Source organism: Scyliorhinus canicula, chromosome 9 (genome assembly GCF_902713615.1).
Source record: "Scyliorhinus canicula chromosome 9, sScyCan1.1, whole genome shotgun sequence".
Taxonomy (NCBI): domain Eukaryota; kingdom Metazoa; phylum Chordata; class Chondrichthyes; order Carcharhiniformes; family Scyliorhinidae; genus Scyliorhinus; species Scyliorhinus canicula.
In genome coordinates this window covers 90,840,104-90,855,129 of record NC_052154.1, presented here as the reverse complement: position 1 = coordinate 90,855,129, position 15,026 = coordinate 90,840,104, and the positions used below count along the sequence as shown (strand labels likewise).

At 51.2% G+C, this 15,026-nt stretch overlaps 1 protein-coding gene across 1 annotated transcript in view; it reads right to left on the bottom strand.

Moving 5' to 3' along the window:
- Window positions 1-15,026, bottom strand: part of LOC119970901 (hydrocephalus-inducing protein-like) — a 140,942-nt gene that overhangs the window by 5,380 nt on the left and 120,536 nt on the right. The window contains exons 11-12 of the mRNA XM_038806010.1: window positions 11,187-11,417; window positions 9,040-9,264 (exon numbers count right to left, since the gene is read on the bottom strand). Coding sequence (XP_038661938.1) covers window positions 9,040-9,264; window positions 11,187-11,417 — 456 coding nt within the window. The remainder of the gene's footprint in view (window positions 1-9,039; window positions 9,265-11,186; window positions 11,418-15,026) is intronic.

Here is a 15,026-nt window from a genome sequence, read left to right as displayed (position 1 = left end):
AATGACTTTCCTGCACTGCAATATTTGTCAAACTTTGATGTTCCTGTTTAACAGACGAATGTGACTGTGAGCTGTGAACACAATTTGAGATATTCTGCATAGTGCAATTGTGAGCTGTGAACACAATGAGAGTTATTCTGGATAGTGTGATTGAGAGCTGTGAATACAATTAATGAGAGATATTCGGGATAGTGTGATTGTGAGCTGTGAACACAATAAGAGATATACTTGATAGTGTTATTGCGAGCTGTAACCCGATGTGATATATTTCCAGTGTGATTGTGAGCTGTAACCCAGTGTGGTATATTTGCATAGTGTGATTATGAGTTGTAAACACAGTGTGATATCTTTGTTTAGTGTGATTGTGAGCTGTGAACACAATATGAGATATACTTGATAGTGTGATTATGAACTGTAACCCAGTGTGATATATTTCCAGTGTGATTGTGAGCTGTAACCCAGTGTGGTATATTTGCATAGTGTGATTGTGAGTTGTAAACACAGTGTAATATATTTGTTTAGTGTCATTGTGAGCTGTGAACACAATGAGACATATTCTAAATAGTGTGATTGTGAGCTGTGAACACAATGAGACATATTCTAAATAGTGTGATTGTGAGCTGTGAACACAATCAATGAGAGACATTGTGAGCTGTGAACACAATGAAACATATTTTGGATAGTGTGATTGTGAGCTGTGAACAGAGAGATATTCTGTATCGTGTGATTGTGAACGGTGAACATGATTGCTGAGAGAAATGTGAGTGTGAGCTGTGACACAATAAGAGATATTCTGGATGGTATGATTGTGAGCTGTGAACAAAATTAATGAGAGATATTGTGAACAATGCGATAGTGAGCTGTGAACATAATGAAAGATATTTTGGATAGTGTGAGCTGTGACACGATAAGAGATATTTTGGATAGTGTGATTGTGATCTGTGAACACAATTAATGAGATATTCTGGATAGTGTGATTGTGATCTGTGAACACAATTAATGAGATATTCTGGATAGTGTGATTGTGATCTGTGAACACTGACAGATATTCTGGACTGTGTGATTGTGAGCTGTGAATACAACTAACAGGAGATATTCTGTTTAGTGTGATTGTGAACTTTGAACACAATGAGAATTATTCTGGACAGTGTGATTGTGAGCTGTGAACAGATTTAATGAGAGATACTCTGGATAGTGTAATTGTGAGCTATGAACACAATGAGAGATACTCTGGATAGTGTGATTGTGAGCTATGAACACAATGAGAGATACTCTGGATAGTGTGATTGTGAGCTGTGAACACACTGAGAAATATTCTGGATAGTGTGATTGTGAGCTATGGAAGGCATGAGAGATGTGGTGATATGCCTGTGCCCAGTTCTGTATTTGGTTGGCAATGCGACCTCCAATCAGCTGGTGGCTATAGAGATCTAGCACGTGACTCAAGACAACCGGCAGTTGGTAGTAAGACATACAAGAGGTTAGTCGCACTTAAGAGTAGCTCCAGTAGAATTCGCCAAATTAATTTAGTAGCCATCGTCTGTATTATAGTTTATTAGTTATCTTTCCACACGTTTGTTAATAAATCATCTCTCTAGTTAAATAACTATGTGTTCTGTGTACATCATTATAACAGTCACCACACAGAACACAACATGGTACCATCTGTGTAAAATAATTAAAGATAATGATGGAGAAGACGGGGCGAAATAGTCTGAAGAAAGAAGAACAGCCGAGCAGTACACTCAACCTACAAAATGTTGGCTCCAATCTGGAAGAGGATGCCAGCGCCATAAGCACTGAAACGTGGTTGCAGTGCATGTGGCCATTTTGAGCGGCTGACCGGATCCGCCATCTTGTGCCAACAATGTGGCACAATTGTGATCCATTTCCATTAGGAAATGGAACCCAGGTCTGAAAGATATGTTTATTTGTAGTTCCTGGGACAGGGAGAGCAGGGGGTTTTCTCTGGTCTTGAGGAGAACCCTGGGCCGCTTGTGCCATTATTATAGTTTCTCCCTCTTGTTCCCCACCACTTAGCTTGGTGTTGGAGATCATTCCCCTTGGGTAACAGGAAGCTGCAGAGTACTTACTCCCACCTGTGCACCAGGTCAGGTGGGAGACTGATGACATAATGCAGATGAAGCCCAAAAATTAAAGTCCATGCCACCCTCGTACTTCAGAGGACTAGGTAGCTTCCAGTCCACCTTGACACTGCATCGATTGCATTTGTCATTAAAATTGGTCCCTGTGTTTCTGGTTAATGCTTCTAAAGAGCAGCATGTAGTCAAGTGGGCAGCACGGTAGCATGGTGGTTAGCATAAATGCTTCACAGCTCCAGGGTCCCAGGTTCGATTCCCGGCTGGGTCACTGTCTGTGCGGAGTCTGCACGTCCTCCCCGTGTGTGCGTGGGTTTCCTCCGGGTGCTCCGGTTTCCTCCCACAGTCCAAAGATGTGCGGGTTAGGTGGATTGGCCATGCTAAATTGACTGTAGTGTCCTAAAATGTAAGGTTAAGGGGGGGTTGGTGGGTTACGGGTATAGGGTGGATACGTGGGTTTGAGTAGGGTGATCATTGCTCGGCACAACATCGAGGGCTGAAGGGCCTGTTCTGTGCTGTACTGTTCTATGTTCTATGTAATGTGGATATCAATGTGGGCCACGACGATATCCCGCATTTGGGAAAGTCCCGCATTTGGGAAAGTATGTTCCAAGTGTGGCCGTACAAATCATTTTGTGAAACAATGGCCGCAATTCTCCCAAAGGGAGGCAAATTGCCGACGCCGGAGTGAAAACCGGAGTGTTTCACTCCGGCGTTGGAGGCCGCTCCTCGCCCCCTATTCTCCCACCCCCAGGGGGCTAGGAGCGGCGGCGCGTCAATCTCGCGCGCCGAGCTTGACGCTTGCGTCAAAGCAGCGCTGCCTGAATGACGCGGCCGTAGGCGCCTAATTGACGTCACCCGCGCATGTGCAGGTTGGCCGGTGCCAACCCGCATATGCACGGTTGCCGTCCTCCCCTCCGCTGCCCCGCAAGACATGGAGGATTGATCTTGCGGGGTGGCGGAGGGAAAGGAGTGCACCTTTTAGAGACGCCGGCACCCGACGATCGGTGGGCACCGATCGCGGGCCAGACCCCACCTGAGCACCCCCCTGGTGCTCGATTCTCCCTCCGCCTCCCACAGGCCCCACACGCAGTGGTCGCGTGCTGTTCACGCCGGCAGCGACCTGGTGTGGTTGGCGCTGACGTGAACCGGTCGTATTAGGCAGGCCGCTCGGCCCATCCGGCCGGAGAATTGCCGCTCGACTGGACCGGCGATTCTCCAAGCGGCCTGTCGCAAAACGCGACACGCTGTTTTGAGGGGGTGGGAGAATCGCGTGCGGGTGCCAGGGCGGCGTGGCGTGATTCGCCCGGCACTCCTGCGATTCTCCCACCCGGCGTGGGGGTCGGAGAATCGCGCCCAATACCTTTCACATCCAACAGTGGACCACACAGGATCAGTCAACGCAGTTGATGAGATGTCCCTTGAAGAACAGTTTTTAATTGAGCTGATTTAGACCACGGGCACAATAGATCTGAATATGAAAAGTGAAGACGTCTTACTGACCAATTGTGACAATAGTGCTGGTGAAGCTGATACCATCGAAGGCAGATGGATAATTCCAATGATGCTGAACACCACATTGATAAAATGCAAGCTCGATACGGGAGCGAGGGCCAACCTGCTCAGTTTGTCCGATTTGCACGGGCTGCAGTTAAACCAAAAATCGTCACTCAAACGAGACTGCTGAAAGACTACAATGGGAAAAAGATTGCAGCTGGATGTATGTGAACTCAAAGCATGGGTTCACATCAGGGGCGAAATTCTCTGCGGACCGACGTGACGCCCATTTCCGGCGGGGAAAAGCGGTGCGGATGACTCCGGCTTCCGGGCCTTCTTTTAAGCCGGCAATCTCCGTTCCCGAAAGGGCCAGCAGCGGACTGACGCGATACGCGTCAGTTTCACCAGCTGCGGAAGTGGCGAGTCCCGGCGTTGTTTGGGGGGGGGGGGAGGAGAGAGAGACCCGGCGTTGTTTGGGAGGGAGGGGAGGGAGGAGGAGAGAGAGACCCGGCGTTGTTTGGGGGGGGAGGAGAGGCGTTGTTTGGAGGGGGGGTGGAGGAGAGAGAGACCCGGCGTTGTTTGGGGGGGGGGGGAGAGAGACCTGGCGTTGAGAGGGTGGGAGGTTGCGGCGTTGAGGGTGGGGGGTTGCGGCGATGGGGGGGGGTTGCGAGGGGGGGTTGCGGCGTTGAGAGGGTGGGGGGTTGCGGCGTTGAGAGGGTGGGGGGTTGCGGCGTTGAGGGTGGGGGGTTGCGGCGATGAGGGGGGGTTGCGGCGTTGCGAGAGATGGGGGGCGGCGTTGGAGGGGGGTAGCGGTGGTGGGGAGGGGGTAGGGGTGGTGAGGGGGGTAGGGGCGTTGGAGGGAGGTGGGGTGGTGAGGGGGGGTGGTTGGGGTAGGGGGCAGCGGCGTGCAGAGGGGGGGCGACGGTGCGTTGGCCCCAGGCATCCGTGGCCCCCCCCTCTCTGCACGCCGCTTCCCCCAACCCCCCCACCACCCCTACCCCCCCCCACCGCACCTACCCCCCCCCACTCGCAACCCCCCCCCCACTCGCAACCCCCCCACTCGCAACCCCCCCACTCGCCCTAGGTCACTGAACGGCGTCAACCATCATCAATGGTTGACGCCGTTTTAAAGCTACTCTGTTTTTCGCCGACGTGACCCGTGGCCACGTCGGCGGGACTTCGGCCCATCCGGGCCGGAGATTTGGTGAAAGAAAAAAATAATGAAATCCCGCCGGCGCCAGCTGTTTTCAGAGGCTGCCGGCGGGATTTGCACAACGCCGGTTTTTGGCCTGTCAGAGATTTAAAAACCTGGCGGGAGCGCGATTAACGCCACTGCTGGCCGATTCTCCGACCTTGCGTGGGGTCGGAGAATTTCGCCCCAGAAGTCACATCATGCCATTTTCCATTGTGGATACGGAACATGAGTCCATCATAGGAGCGGATGCATATGAGGCCCTGAACCTAGTTCAGCGCCTGTACATTCTAGGCAGCGCTGCGACAGAAGATCATCGCGACTGGCAACAAGATATAATGGTGCTGTTAACTGAAGAGATCCAAGCGAAAGTTAAAGTGGAGGATGACAAAGCAGATGAAGAGATGGAGGAGCCAAAGGGAATTCCAGAATTCTGGTTAACAGTTTAAAAATGTGAATTTGCTCAGTGGCATGATGCAGGGGCGGCACGGTAGCACAGTAGTTAGCACATTGCTTCACAGCGCCAGGATCCCAGGTTCGATTCCTGGTTTGGATCACTGTCTCTGTGGAGTTTGCATATTCTCCCTGAATCTGCGTGGGTTTCCTCCGGGTGCTCCGGTTTCCTCCCACGAGTGGGCCAAAGGGCCTGTTTCCATGCTGTAAACATCTATGACTCTATTATAGAGGGATATGGGCCAAATATGGTCAAGTAGGACTAGCTTAGTGATAGAAACTGGGCGGTATGGACAAGCTGGGCCAAAGGTCCTGTTTCCATGCTGTAAACGTCTATGACTCTAAGTCCGGAAAGACGTGATGTTAGGTCATTTGGACATTCTGGATTCTCCCTCTGTGTACCCAAACAGGCACCAGAATGTGGCGACTAGGGGATTTTCACAGTAACTTCATTGCAGAGTTAATGTAAGCCTACTTGTGACAATAAAGGAGCATGATAAGCCTATCTTAAAGAATCTCAAAGATGTGAACGTTAAATATTCATAGCTTGGACAACCAATGAGCTTCACTCTGGAGTTTAAGTTCGAGCCAAATGAGTATTTCACAAATGAGGCAGTTACAAAAGTGTACCAGATGAAGTCACGGCCTGATGAGTTAGACTTTTTATTCGTTGAGAAACCAGAAATCACGGGCTGCACATGGTGCCAGATCGACTGGGAGAAAGGAAAAAAATGTCACACTGAAAAGCATTAAAATGAAGCAGAAGCATAAGGGTCGAGGCACTGGTAAAACAGTTATGAAAACTGTACCAAATGACTCTTTCTTCAACTTTTTCAGTCCGCCTGAAGTTCCAGAGGATGGAGTATTGGATGAAAGTTCTGCAGCAAGATTTGCTGCTGACTTTCAAATTGGTCACTTTTTGTGTAATTCCATATGCAATGTCATACTTTGCAGGAGAAGCCATTGCAGATGATAATGACTCTGATGATGATCACTGCGATGATAATTACGATAACCATGATGGGTAAAGTGGAGGCTCAAATGATGAGCTAGACAAGTAACTCCAGGAGAATTCACTGAATTCATTTCATAGCCATCGTTTGTATTATAGTTTGTTAGTTATCTTTCCACATGTTTGTTAATAAATCACCTTTCTAGTTAAACAACTATGTGTTCTGTGTACATCATTACAATGGTCAACACACAGAACACGACAAGAGATATTCTGGATAGTGATTGAGAGCTGTGAACAGACTGAGGGATATTCTGGATAGTGTGATTGTGAGCTGTGAACACAATGAAATTCTGGATAGTGTGATTGTGAGCTGTGAACACAATATGAGATATACTGGACAGTGTGATTGTGAGCTTTGAACAGAGTAAGGGATATTCTGGATTGTGCGGTCCAGGGGTGGCGAGCGGAGTTACAGAGGGGCAGTTTTTGGCACGCTGGGTCCATGCGCAGCCGGCACCATGTTTGTAGCGCAGTCGCTGCAGGCCGCCGCCATGCGCCTGCGCGGTCACGGACACAGCCATTCTGTGTCCGTATCGGCAGGTAAAGCCAGGGGGCTTTACATTGTGCGTCTGCTAGCCCCCACTGGATGGAGCATTAGTGCGGACGCGCCACCGATGTTTTCGTTGTAAGACAAGGAGGATCCTGCAGTCATAGCTGCAGAATCAGAGACACCAGCCCATGCACTTACATGGACTTGATCGGCATTTCAGAATGGTCACATTTGCTTTACAACCAAACAGTTTTTGAAGTTATAAAATGGAAATTATTCAGTTATGCCCAACAAGGGCCCATAAACAACAATGTGATAAATAACCAGGTAATACCATTCAGCAATGTTGGCTGTTTAATAAATATTTGGGAGAAATCTCCCACTTATATTTGAATTGGTGGCTATGGAATCTTTTACAAGTTGGCAGACAGGACTTTGCAAAAGTGCCTCAGCTGAAAGATGGCATCTCCAACAGTACAGCACTCTCTCAAGCTGCACTGGACTGTCAGCATAGATTATAGAACATATAACATAGAACAGTACAGCACAGAACAGGCCCTTCAGCCCTCGATGTTGTGCCGAGCAATGATCACCCCACTCAAACCCACGTATCCACCCTATACCATAACCCAACAACCCCCCCCCCCCCTCTTAACCTTACTTTTTTTTAGGACACTACGGGCAATTTAGCATGGCCAATCCACCTAACCCGCACATCTTTGGACTGTGGGAGGAAACCGGAGCACCCGGAGGAAACACACGCACACACGAGGAGGACGTGCAGACTCCGCACAGACAGTGACCCAGCCGGGAATCGAACCTGGGACCCTGGAGCTGTGAAGCATTTATGCTAACCACCATGCTACCGTGCTGCCCCTAATTATGATTTCAAGTTAATCATGTTATTAATTTTTAATAGTCTACTTCAGTGTGCATGTTAATATGTTGGTTGTCCTTCCTCTGCCTGCCATCTGTTTGCTCTCTCTAGTCTTGCTTTGCTGACCCAGCATCCTCTCCCTGTTCCCCCCCGTTTCCCACTGACCTGTCGGACTCCTCCTCTTCCTACTGTACCTCGCACGACCTTGCCCTGTTCTACCCCCTGCCTCACTTCCCGACCCTTAATAAATTTCTTGAATGCATTCATAACAATTGTCTGGAGCAATATGTGCCAGCGCAGGTTGTACTAGATTTAGTGATGAGCTAGATTGAGATAACCTAGATAGAGAGCATTTATCTAACAGTGATCAAAATATGCTTCAATTCAATGTGATGAACCAGAGATCATGAAACACAATGCAAGAAGAGCAATAAATAAGCTGAAAAACAATGAAGCTAAAATCCAAAACGAAATAATCACCGAACAAATTAAAAGTTCAGATGACTTTGGAATAGACAAAGGGTGGCACTGTGGTTAGTACTGTTGCCTCACAGCACCAGGCACCCAATGTCTGGGTGGATTTCCTCCCACAGTCCATCTCCGCTCCCCACGTGGCATGGGAGAATCATGGAAGGGCCTCCCGACATTTTTTACGCCCCCTGGCGCCCCCAGTGATCCCCCCCGGCTCGGAAAAATCGGCACTCGCCATTTTTCACGGCGAGCGCCGATTCTCCGAGCCCGATGGGCCAAGCGGCCGGCCCTTCACGCCCGTTTCACCATGGCAGCAACCACACCTGGTCGCTGCATTCGTGAAACGGGCGCTAGATGCCCGTTTGGGGCATTTAGGGGCCCGATTGGGACGGGAGCACCGCGACTGTCCTCGGGAGGGGACAGGCCCGCGATCAGTGCCCACCGATCGTTGGGCCAGCGTCCAAAACGGACGCACTCTTTCCCCCTCGCCGCCCGGCAAGATCAAGCCGCCACATCTTGCCGGGCGGCTGAGGAGAAAGGCGGCCACCGCGCATGCGTGGGTTCGTGCCGTCTGCGTGATGAAGTCATCCGCGCATGCGCGGGTTGGAACAGGCAACCCGCGCATGCGCGGATGAATTCACATTCTCGGCGTGACGAGGTCGCTGCCGAGAAAGACGGAGGCCCGCTCCTAGCCCCCCGGGTGGGGGTGAATCAGGTGCGGGGAGCGGGCTCCGAGGCCGTCGTGAACCTCGGCCGTGCAGATTAGGTAGATTGTTTGTGCTAAATTGCCTCTTAATGTCCAGGAATATGCAGGTTAGGTTATAGGGTTACTGGATGGGCCATGAACTTCTGTCTCTCAGCCATTGATTAAATTGTAGTATAACCACTGGCCCAGGGCAATGTGTCTAATGCTTCAGAAGACATCTTGCTTCATGTAGAACCTACCTTGCATGAGAACTCAATTTTCTGGCGGGAGTGATTCATGAACTTGGCATTGAGGGTCTGACTGGTACCAAAGGTGGTCCGGAAGTGGAGGGGTTTCTCGAATCCCGCTGTTTTGCCTTTCAGAATCAGGTCATAATGGTAGACTCCCAACTCATTGCTGCTCAGTGTAAGGCGCCCGGTGACTTCGCCCACTTTCAGTGGTTGATATTCAAAATTCAGTAAACCCTACGGAGGGAAAGCAGTACATTGAGGTTTGTCAGAAATCCCACAGGAATACTACCAGCAGCACCCTGAAAGTTTGCATCAGGTTCAGAATGAACCAGGAATTTTGTGCACTCCCTTCCCACCCCCAACATGACTCATCCCACACAACCCTGTTCCATATTAACACCAATACCCTGCCTTTATCTTTGGGTGTTTGGAACCAGCTTTCCACATATAAGGTTCCCATGTAAATTTGGTTAACTTTAGGGAAAACAACCTCTGTCATTGTTCTTTCTGTTTCCTGTCTCCGTATTTGAATGCTGGATGCATGAAACACCTACTAGGGCCCAGGGTCCTGCATTCAAAGCCAATCAGAGGGACCTAGTAATAGCAGTAGCCCAGATGTCATTGGCTGAGGAACCCATCGCCTCCAGTCAGATCGCTGCAGGGCTTGATCAATGACAGGGGGAAAGGGACATCTCTTAGGTGGTAGTCTCATCAAGGCAGGGTCATTTCTGGGCTGGAAAATGTAGACCCCAACTTTCAAGGTGTGCTGTCCCACTAAGTATAATTTTATTGGGATGCAAGATTTTTCTCAGGGGGCCTTCATTTCATTCCGGTTGTTTCTTCACAAATGTATTGGAAACATTCACCACAGTTTCCTTTTTGGTGACCAGATGGTCAGGTCTATGAAGGAATGACCATGTCTGCAGTCTTCCTGTTGATCTACATCTTCTGACTTGGTGACAACTGCATTCACTAAGTTAGCTCAGGCCAGTAGATCCAGCTGGATCGGGCTTGCAACCTTCCTGGATTGGGATTCAGTTGTTCCTTGCTTCTCTGAAATACTTCCTGCATTGTTTGACTGTGGCTCCTCCATTTTTAGCTACCATGTTACTGCAAGTGAAAAATGATGATATAATAATGAAAACATTGTGCTTGTCTTTAAATTGTTCACCATTTTAGCTTGTTCCTTTGTTGCTGACTGTCAGCCACACACACCTTAAACTGCTTTTATTCAGGCAATACTTGCAATGTGAATACACCATAATACACAATAACATAAGAATTAGGAGCAGGAGTTGACCATTCGGCCCCCCGAGCTTGCTCCACCGTTCAATAACATGACTGATCTGATCGTGAGCTTAACTCTACTTTCCTCCTCCCATGATGCTTAACATTTGTGCCAACCTGTCCAACTCAGCCTTGAATACATTCAATGGCCCAGCAGTCACTGTGGGAGAGAATTACAAAGATTAACGACTCTCTGATAGAGTTAGGAAATTCCTCCATCTTAAATGGAAGAACCTTGTTTTTAAACTGTGCCCCCAAGGGTGGTGAGGGGGGGGGGGGGGGGGGGCAGGAAACATCCTCTCAACAGCTATCCTGTACCAATGCATGGATGCCTGTCCTTAAGCACTGTGATGGTGCATTTTTGGTCACCTTCCTTCAGGAAGGACATAATTACATTGGAGACAGTTAAGAAACGGTTCACGAGGCTGATTCCTGGGATGAAGGCATTTCTTATGAGTAGGTGAGGCCTATACTCATTGCAGTGCATTAAAATTAAACTACTGAGAGAGTATGACAGGGAAGAATTACCGAGGATGGTTCCCCATTTGTCGATGCCTCTCGGAGGGTTGTTAATCTTTGGAATTCGCTCACTCAGTGAACAGTGGAGGCTGGATCATTGAATATATTCAAGACTGAGTTAGACATGTTTTTACCAACAAGTGAGTCAAGGGTTATGGAGAACAGGCAAGAAAGTGCATTTAATGCCACAATAAACAAGCCTTGATCTTTACTGAATGGCAGAGCAGGCTCAAGTGGCCAACTGAGTCTAATGTTTTGAACTCTCTACACCCACAGCCCGACTCGTTCCCCGGCCTGCTGGCTCCTTGCCCCGAACACCTGACTTACTGTTCCGGCCTCTTGGCTCTTACCTTAGCCTGCGGTGGGACAATGAGCTGTGTTGGAAGAGAGATGTCCGAGAGTTTACAATCCATGATGAATACAGTGGGGATAGTCAATGGATTCTCAACTATCACAGTACCGGTCGTGCTCTGGCGAACTGGTGCTACCAACTCGATGGTGCCGTGTAGGCCAGGAGATACGGATTTAATGTTTACAATGTAGTACAGGTATTCCTGAGTGACCTCATTACGGAAAGTCACCTGTGGTGGCAGAATGTTAGAGGTTTTAGCAACTCGACTCAATAACATCTGGGCCCACCTATCAGATACAACTTGCAAATCTGGAAGACATTCAAAAACATTGATCCAATCCTATTTGCTCCTTTAAGAATTTACAGTTCTACGACTGGCAGTCGGGCAGCACGGTGGCACAATGGTTAATACTGTCACCTCACAGCGCCAGGGACCCGGGTTTGATTCCAGTCTTGAGTGACTGTCTGTATGGGGTTTGCATGTTCACCCCACCTCTGCGTGGGTTTCCTCCGGGTGCTCCAGTTTCCTCCCACAGTCCAAAGATGTTCAGGTTAGGTGGAGTACCATGCTAAAATTGCCCCTTCGTGTCCAGGGATGTGAAGGTTAGGTTGCGGGGGGAATGTGAAGTTTAGCTTACGGAGTTACGGGGAGAGGACATGGTGGGGAGTAGAGTGGACCTGGATGGAGTGCTCTTTTGGAGGGTTGGTACTGATTCAATGATAATAATAATTTTTATTATTATCACAAGTAGGTTTGCATAAACACTGCAATGAAGTTACTGTGAAAATCCCCTCTTTGCCACATTATGCTCGGGTACACTGAGGGAGAATTCAGAATGTTTAATTCACCTAAAAAGCATGGGAGCGATTCTCCGCTCCCACACCGGGTGGGAGAATCGCGGGAGGGCTGCTCTGGCACCCCCCGCAATTCTCCCACCCCCCCCCCCAAAATGGCCTGTCGCATTTTGCGACACGCTGCTCGGAGAATCGCGGGCCGCCATTTTTCTCCGACCCGGATGGGCCAACGGCCTGCCGTTGCCGACCGGTTCACGCCGGCGGCAACCACACCTGGTTGCTGCCGGCATGAACATGGCGGCGAAAGCTGTTTTGTGGCTTGTGGGGGGCGGAGAGGGGAATGAGCACCACGACCGTGCTCGGGAGGGGAATGGCCCGCGATCAGTGCCCACCGATCGTTGGGCCGGCATATGAAAGGGACGCTCTCTTTCCCCTCCGCCGCCCCGCAAGATCAAGCCGCCATGTCTTGCGGGGCAGCAGAGGGGAAGACGGCAACCGCGCATGCACGGGTTTCAGCCGTCATTAGCCGCGTCGGCCGCGTCATTCTCGGCGCGCCAGGCCTTGACACCAGCGACAAGGCCCAGCGGCCGAGATTCACGGCACGGCCCTCCTAGCCCCCCAGGGGGGGGGGGGGAGAATAGGGGGCCAGGAGCGGCCTCCGACGCCGTCGTGAACCTCTCCGGGTTTCACAACAGCGTCGGACCTGGCGGAGAATTCCGCCCCATGTCTTTCAGGACTTGTGGGAGAAAACCGGAGCACCTGGAGGAAACCCACGCAGATACAGGGAGAACGTGCAGACTCTGCACAGTCAGTGACCCAAGCCGGAATCAAACCTGGGACCCTGGCGCTGTGCAAACCACTGTGCTACCGTGATGCCAATAGGGATTCTTTGAATGCTGACAAGTATAAATGACATACATTTAGCATTTCCTGAATAACAGTTTAAAAATATAAACAAAAAACAAATTCTGAAGCTGCAGTTTCCTTGAATTCTCCACATTCTTTCCAGTTTTCAGGGTCAGAATGTCTGTTCCAACCTATTATTCGCTCACCATCATGTACAGGGAATACCTTTAATTCTACATATTTATTGCCACCAAAGTATTGCAAAGAATACAGGGCGCGATTCTGCGCACCCGCGAAAAATCGCGAAACTGTCGTAAAAAACGGGCGCGTTTTACGACGGTCGGGAAGGGTCCATTTCCCGACGTATTCACTTCCAGGAAATGGGCTAGTAACGCGGCCGCATCAATCACGTGCGCGATGACGACGGAACGCGGCGACGACACGATCACGCCCACGCGACGCCGCCCGACGTCGTAAAAAGGCGCGGGCGAGCACAGAATCTGTCGGCCATGATGTCGGAGTCCAGGAGAGCTGCACCTCGTTTTGTGGAGGCCGATGTCGAGGCGCTGCTCGTTGCCGTGGAGCAGAGGAGGGGCATCCTCCGCCCGCGGAGAGGGCATCGCCAACCTGCCAGCGTGGTACGCCAGGCCTGGCGAGAGGTGGCCGCTGCCGTCAGTGCTGTGGGGCAGAACCCTCGCTCTGCAGAGCAGTGCCGGAAAAAGCTACACGACCTCACCAGGGCTGCCAGGGTAAGTGCCAAGAAGGTACCCCCTGGTCACAACCATCCCTCCCCCCCCCCTTACCTAATCACCCACCTCCCCCCCCTGGCATGGGGGGTGGAGGGGATTGGGCCAGAGTTATTTGAGGATGGTTCACAAAGTTGTCACAGACCCAGCGCTCTGGCCCCATGGAGAGATGCAATCGTCTTATGACAACTTGACCCCCAAACTGTGCCAGTATCTGAACGGACTGCTGATACCTGCCGTATTGTAATGATCTACCTATGTACCCTCCCCCAACAGGCCAAGTACGCTCACAACAACCGTGAGCGGCACAAGACTGGAGGGGGTTCGCCCAACCTGCACCCCCTCACCACCTTTGAGCAGAGGGCACTGGACCTTGTTGGGGGGTCTGCCACCCGGGATGTCGCGCTATGCGATGTTGGCGGAGCTGCAACAAGTGAGACAACCCTCCTTGACAAACACCCACCCCTCCCCCATCCTCTGTCCCATCACACACCCTGCCCACTGGGACACACCCCCCATCCTCTTTCCCTTCACACACCCTGCCCACTTGGACACCTCCCCCATCCTCTGTCCCTTCACACGCTGCCCACTGGGACCGTCCAGCGGCCTGCCGAGCAAATCTAAATAACCCGTCTCATTCTCTTCCCTAGGACGTGATGCCGAACGACCAGGGCCGTCTAGCTGCAGATGGACACAGGCATCTGCCGCCACCTCACCCGGGGCCGCACGACAGAGGGTGCCCGATCAGCGGGGAGCCCCATCCTCCCCAACCCAATCTGCGGATCAGGACGCCCAGAGGATGGCGAGACCACAAGCCACGGAAATGGCCAGGGATAACCCTCCGGACTCTGAGAGGCCCCACACCATTGAGGAGGGGCTAAATTGCGAAAACATCGGGCTTGCGGCACTGCTATCTCCCACAACATCCATCATCCCAGAGACACTCACCCCGGCGGGCCTATTTAGTGATGAGTCTCCTGGGTCACAGTCTGGGTCGCACATCACAGCTGAGCAGGTACAGCAGGTGGAGGTCGGAGCAACCGAGGGCCCGGACTCGCGGAGGCCAGACCAGGCCCAGGATGCAGCTGGCTCCCAGACGTTTTCGGAGTTCCTGGAGTTTCTCAACCCACCCGCACAGCCGATGCCTCAAGAAACCCAGGGAGACAACGACGGGATGAGGGCTTCCTTCCAGACTCTGCAGACGCTGTTAGAGGAGTCGAACCACGTCCACGAGCAGGGAGTGGTGCCGCTCATGGCAGAGACCCAGTCCGACACCGCACGGGTGGCATCCGCGGTGGAGGCAATGGGTCAGGTGATGCAAGGCGTTGGGGTTCATATGCACGCGTCATCCTCGGCCCTGGACAGGGTTGCCCTCTCACAGGCAGCAATGTGCCAGAGGCAATACGACATTGCCAGCGCCCTGCAGGCCTTGGCCCAGTCTCACCAGGTCA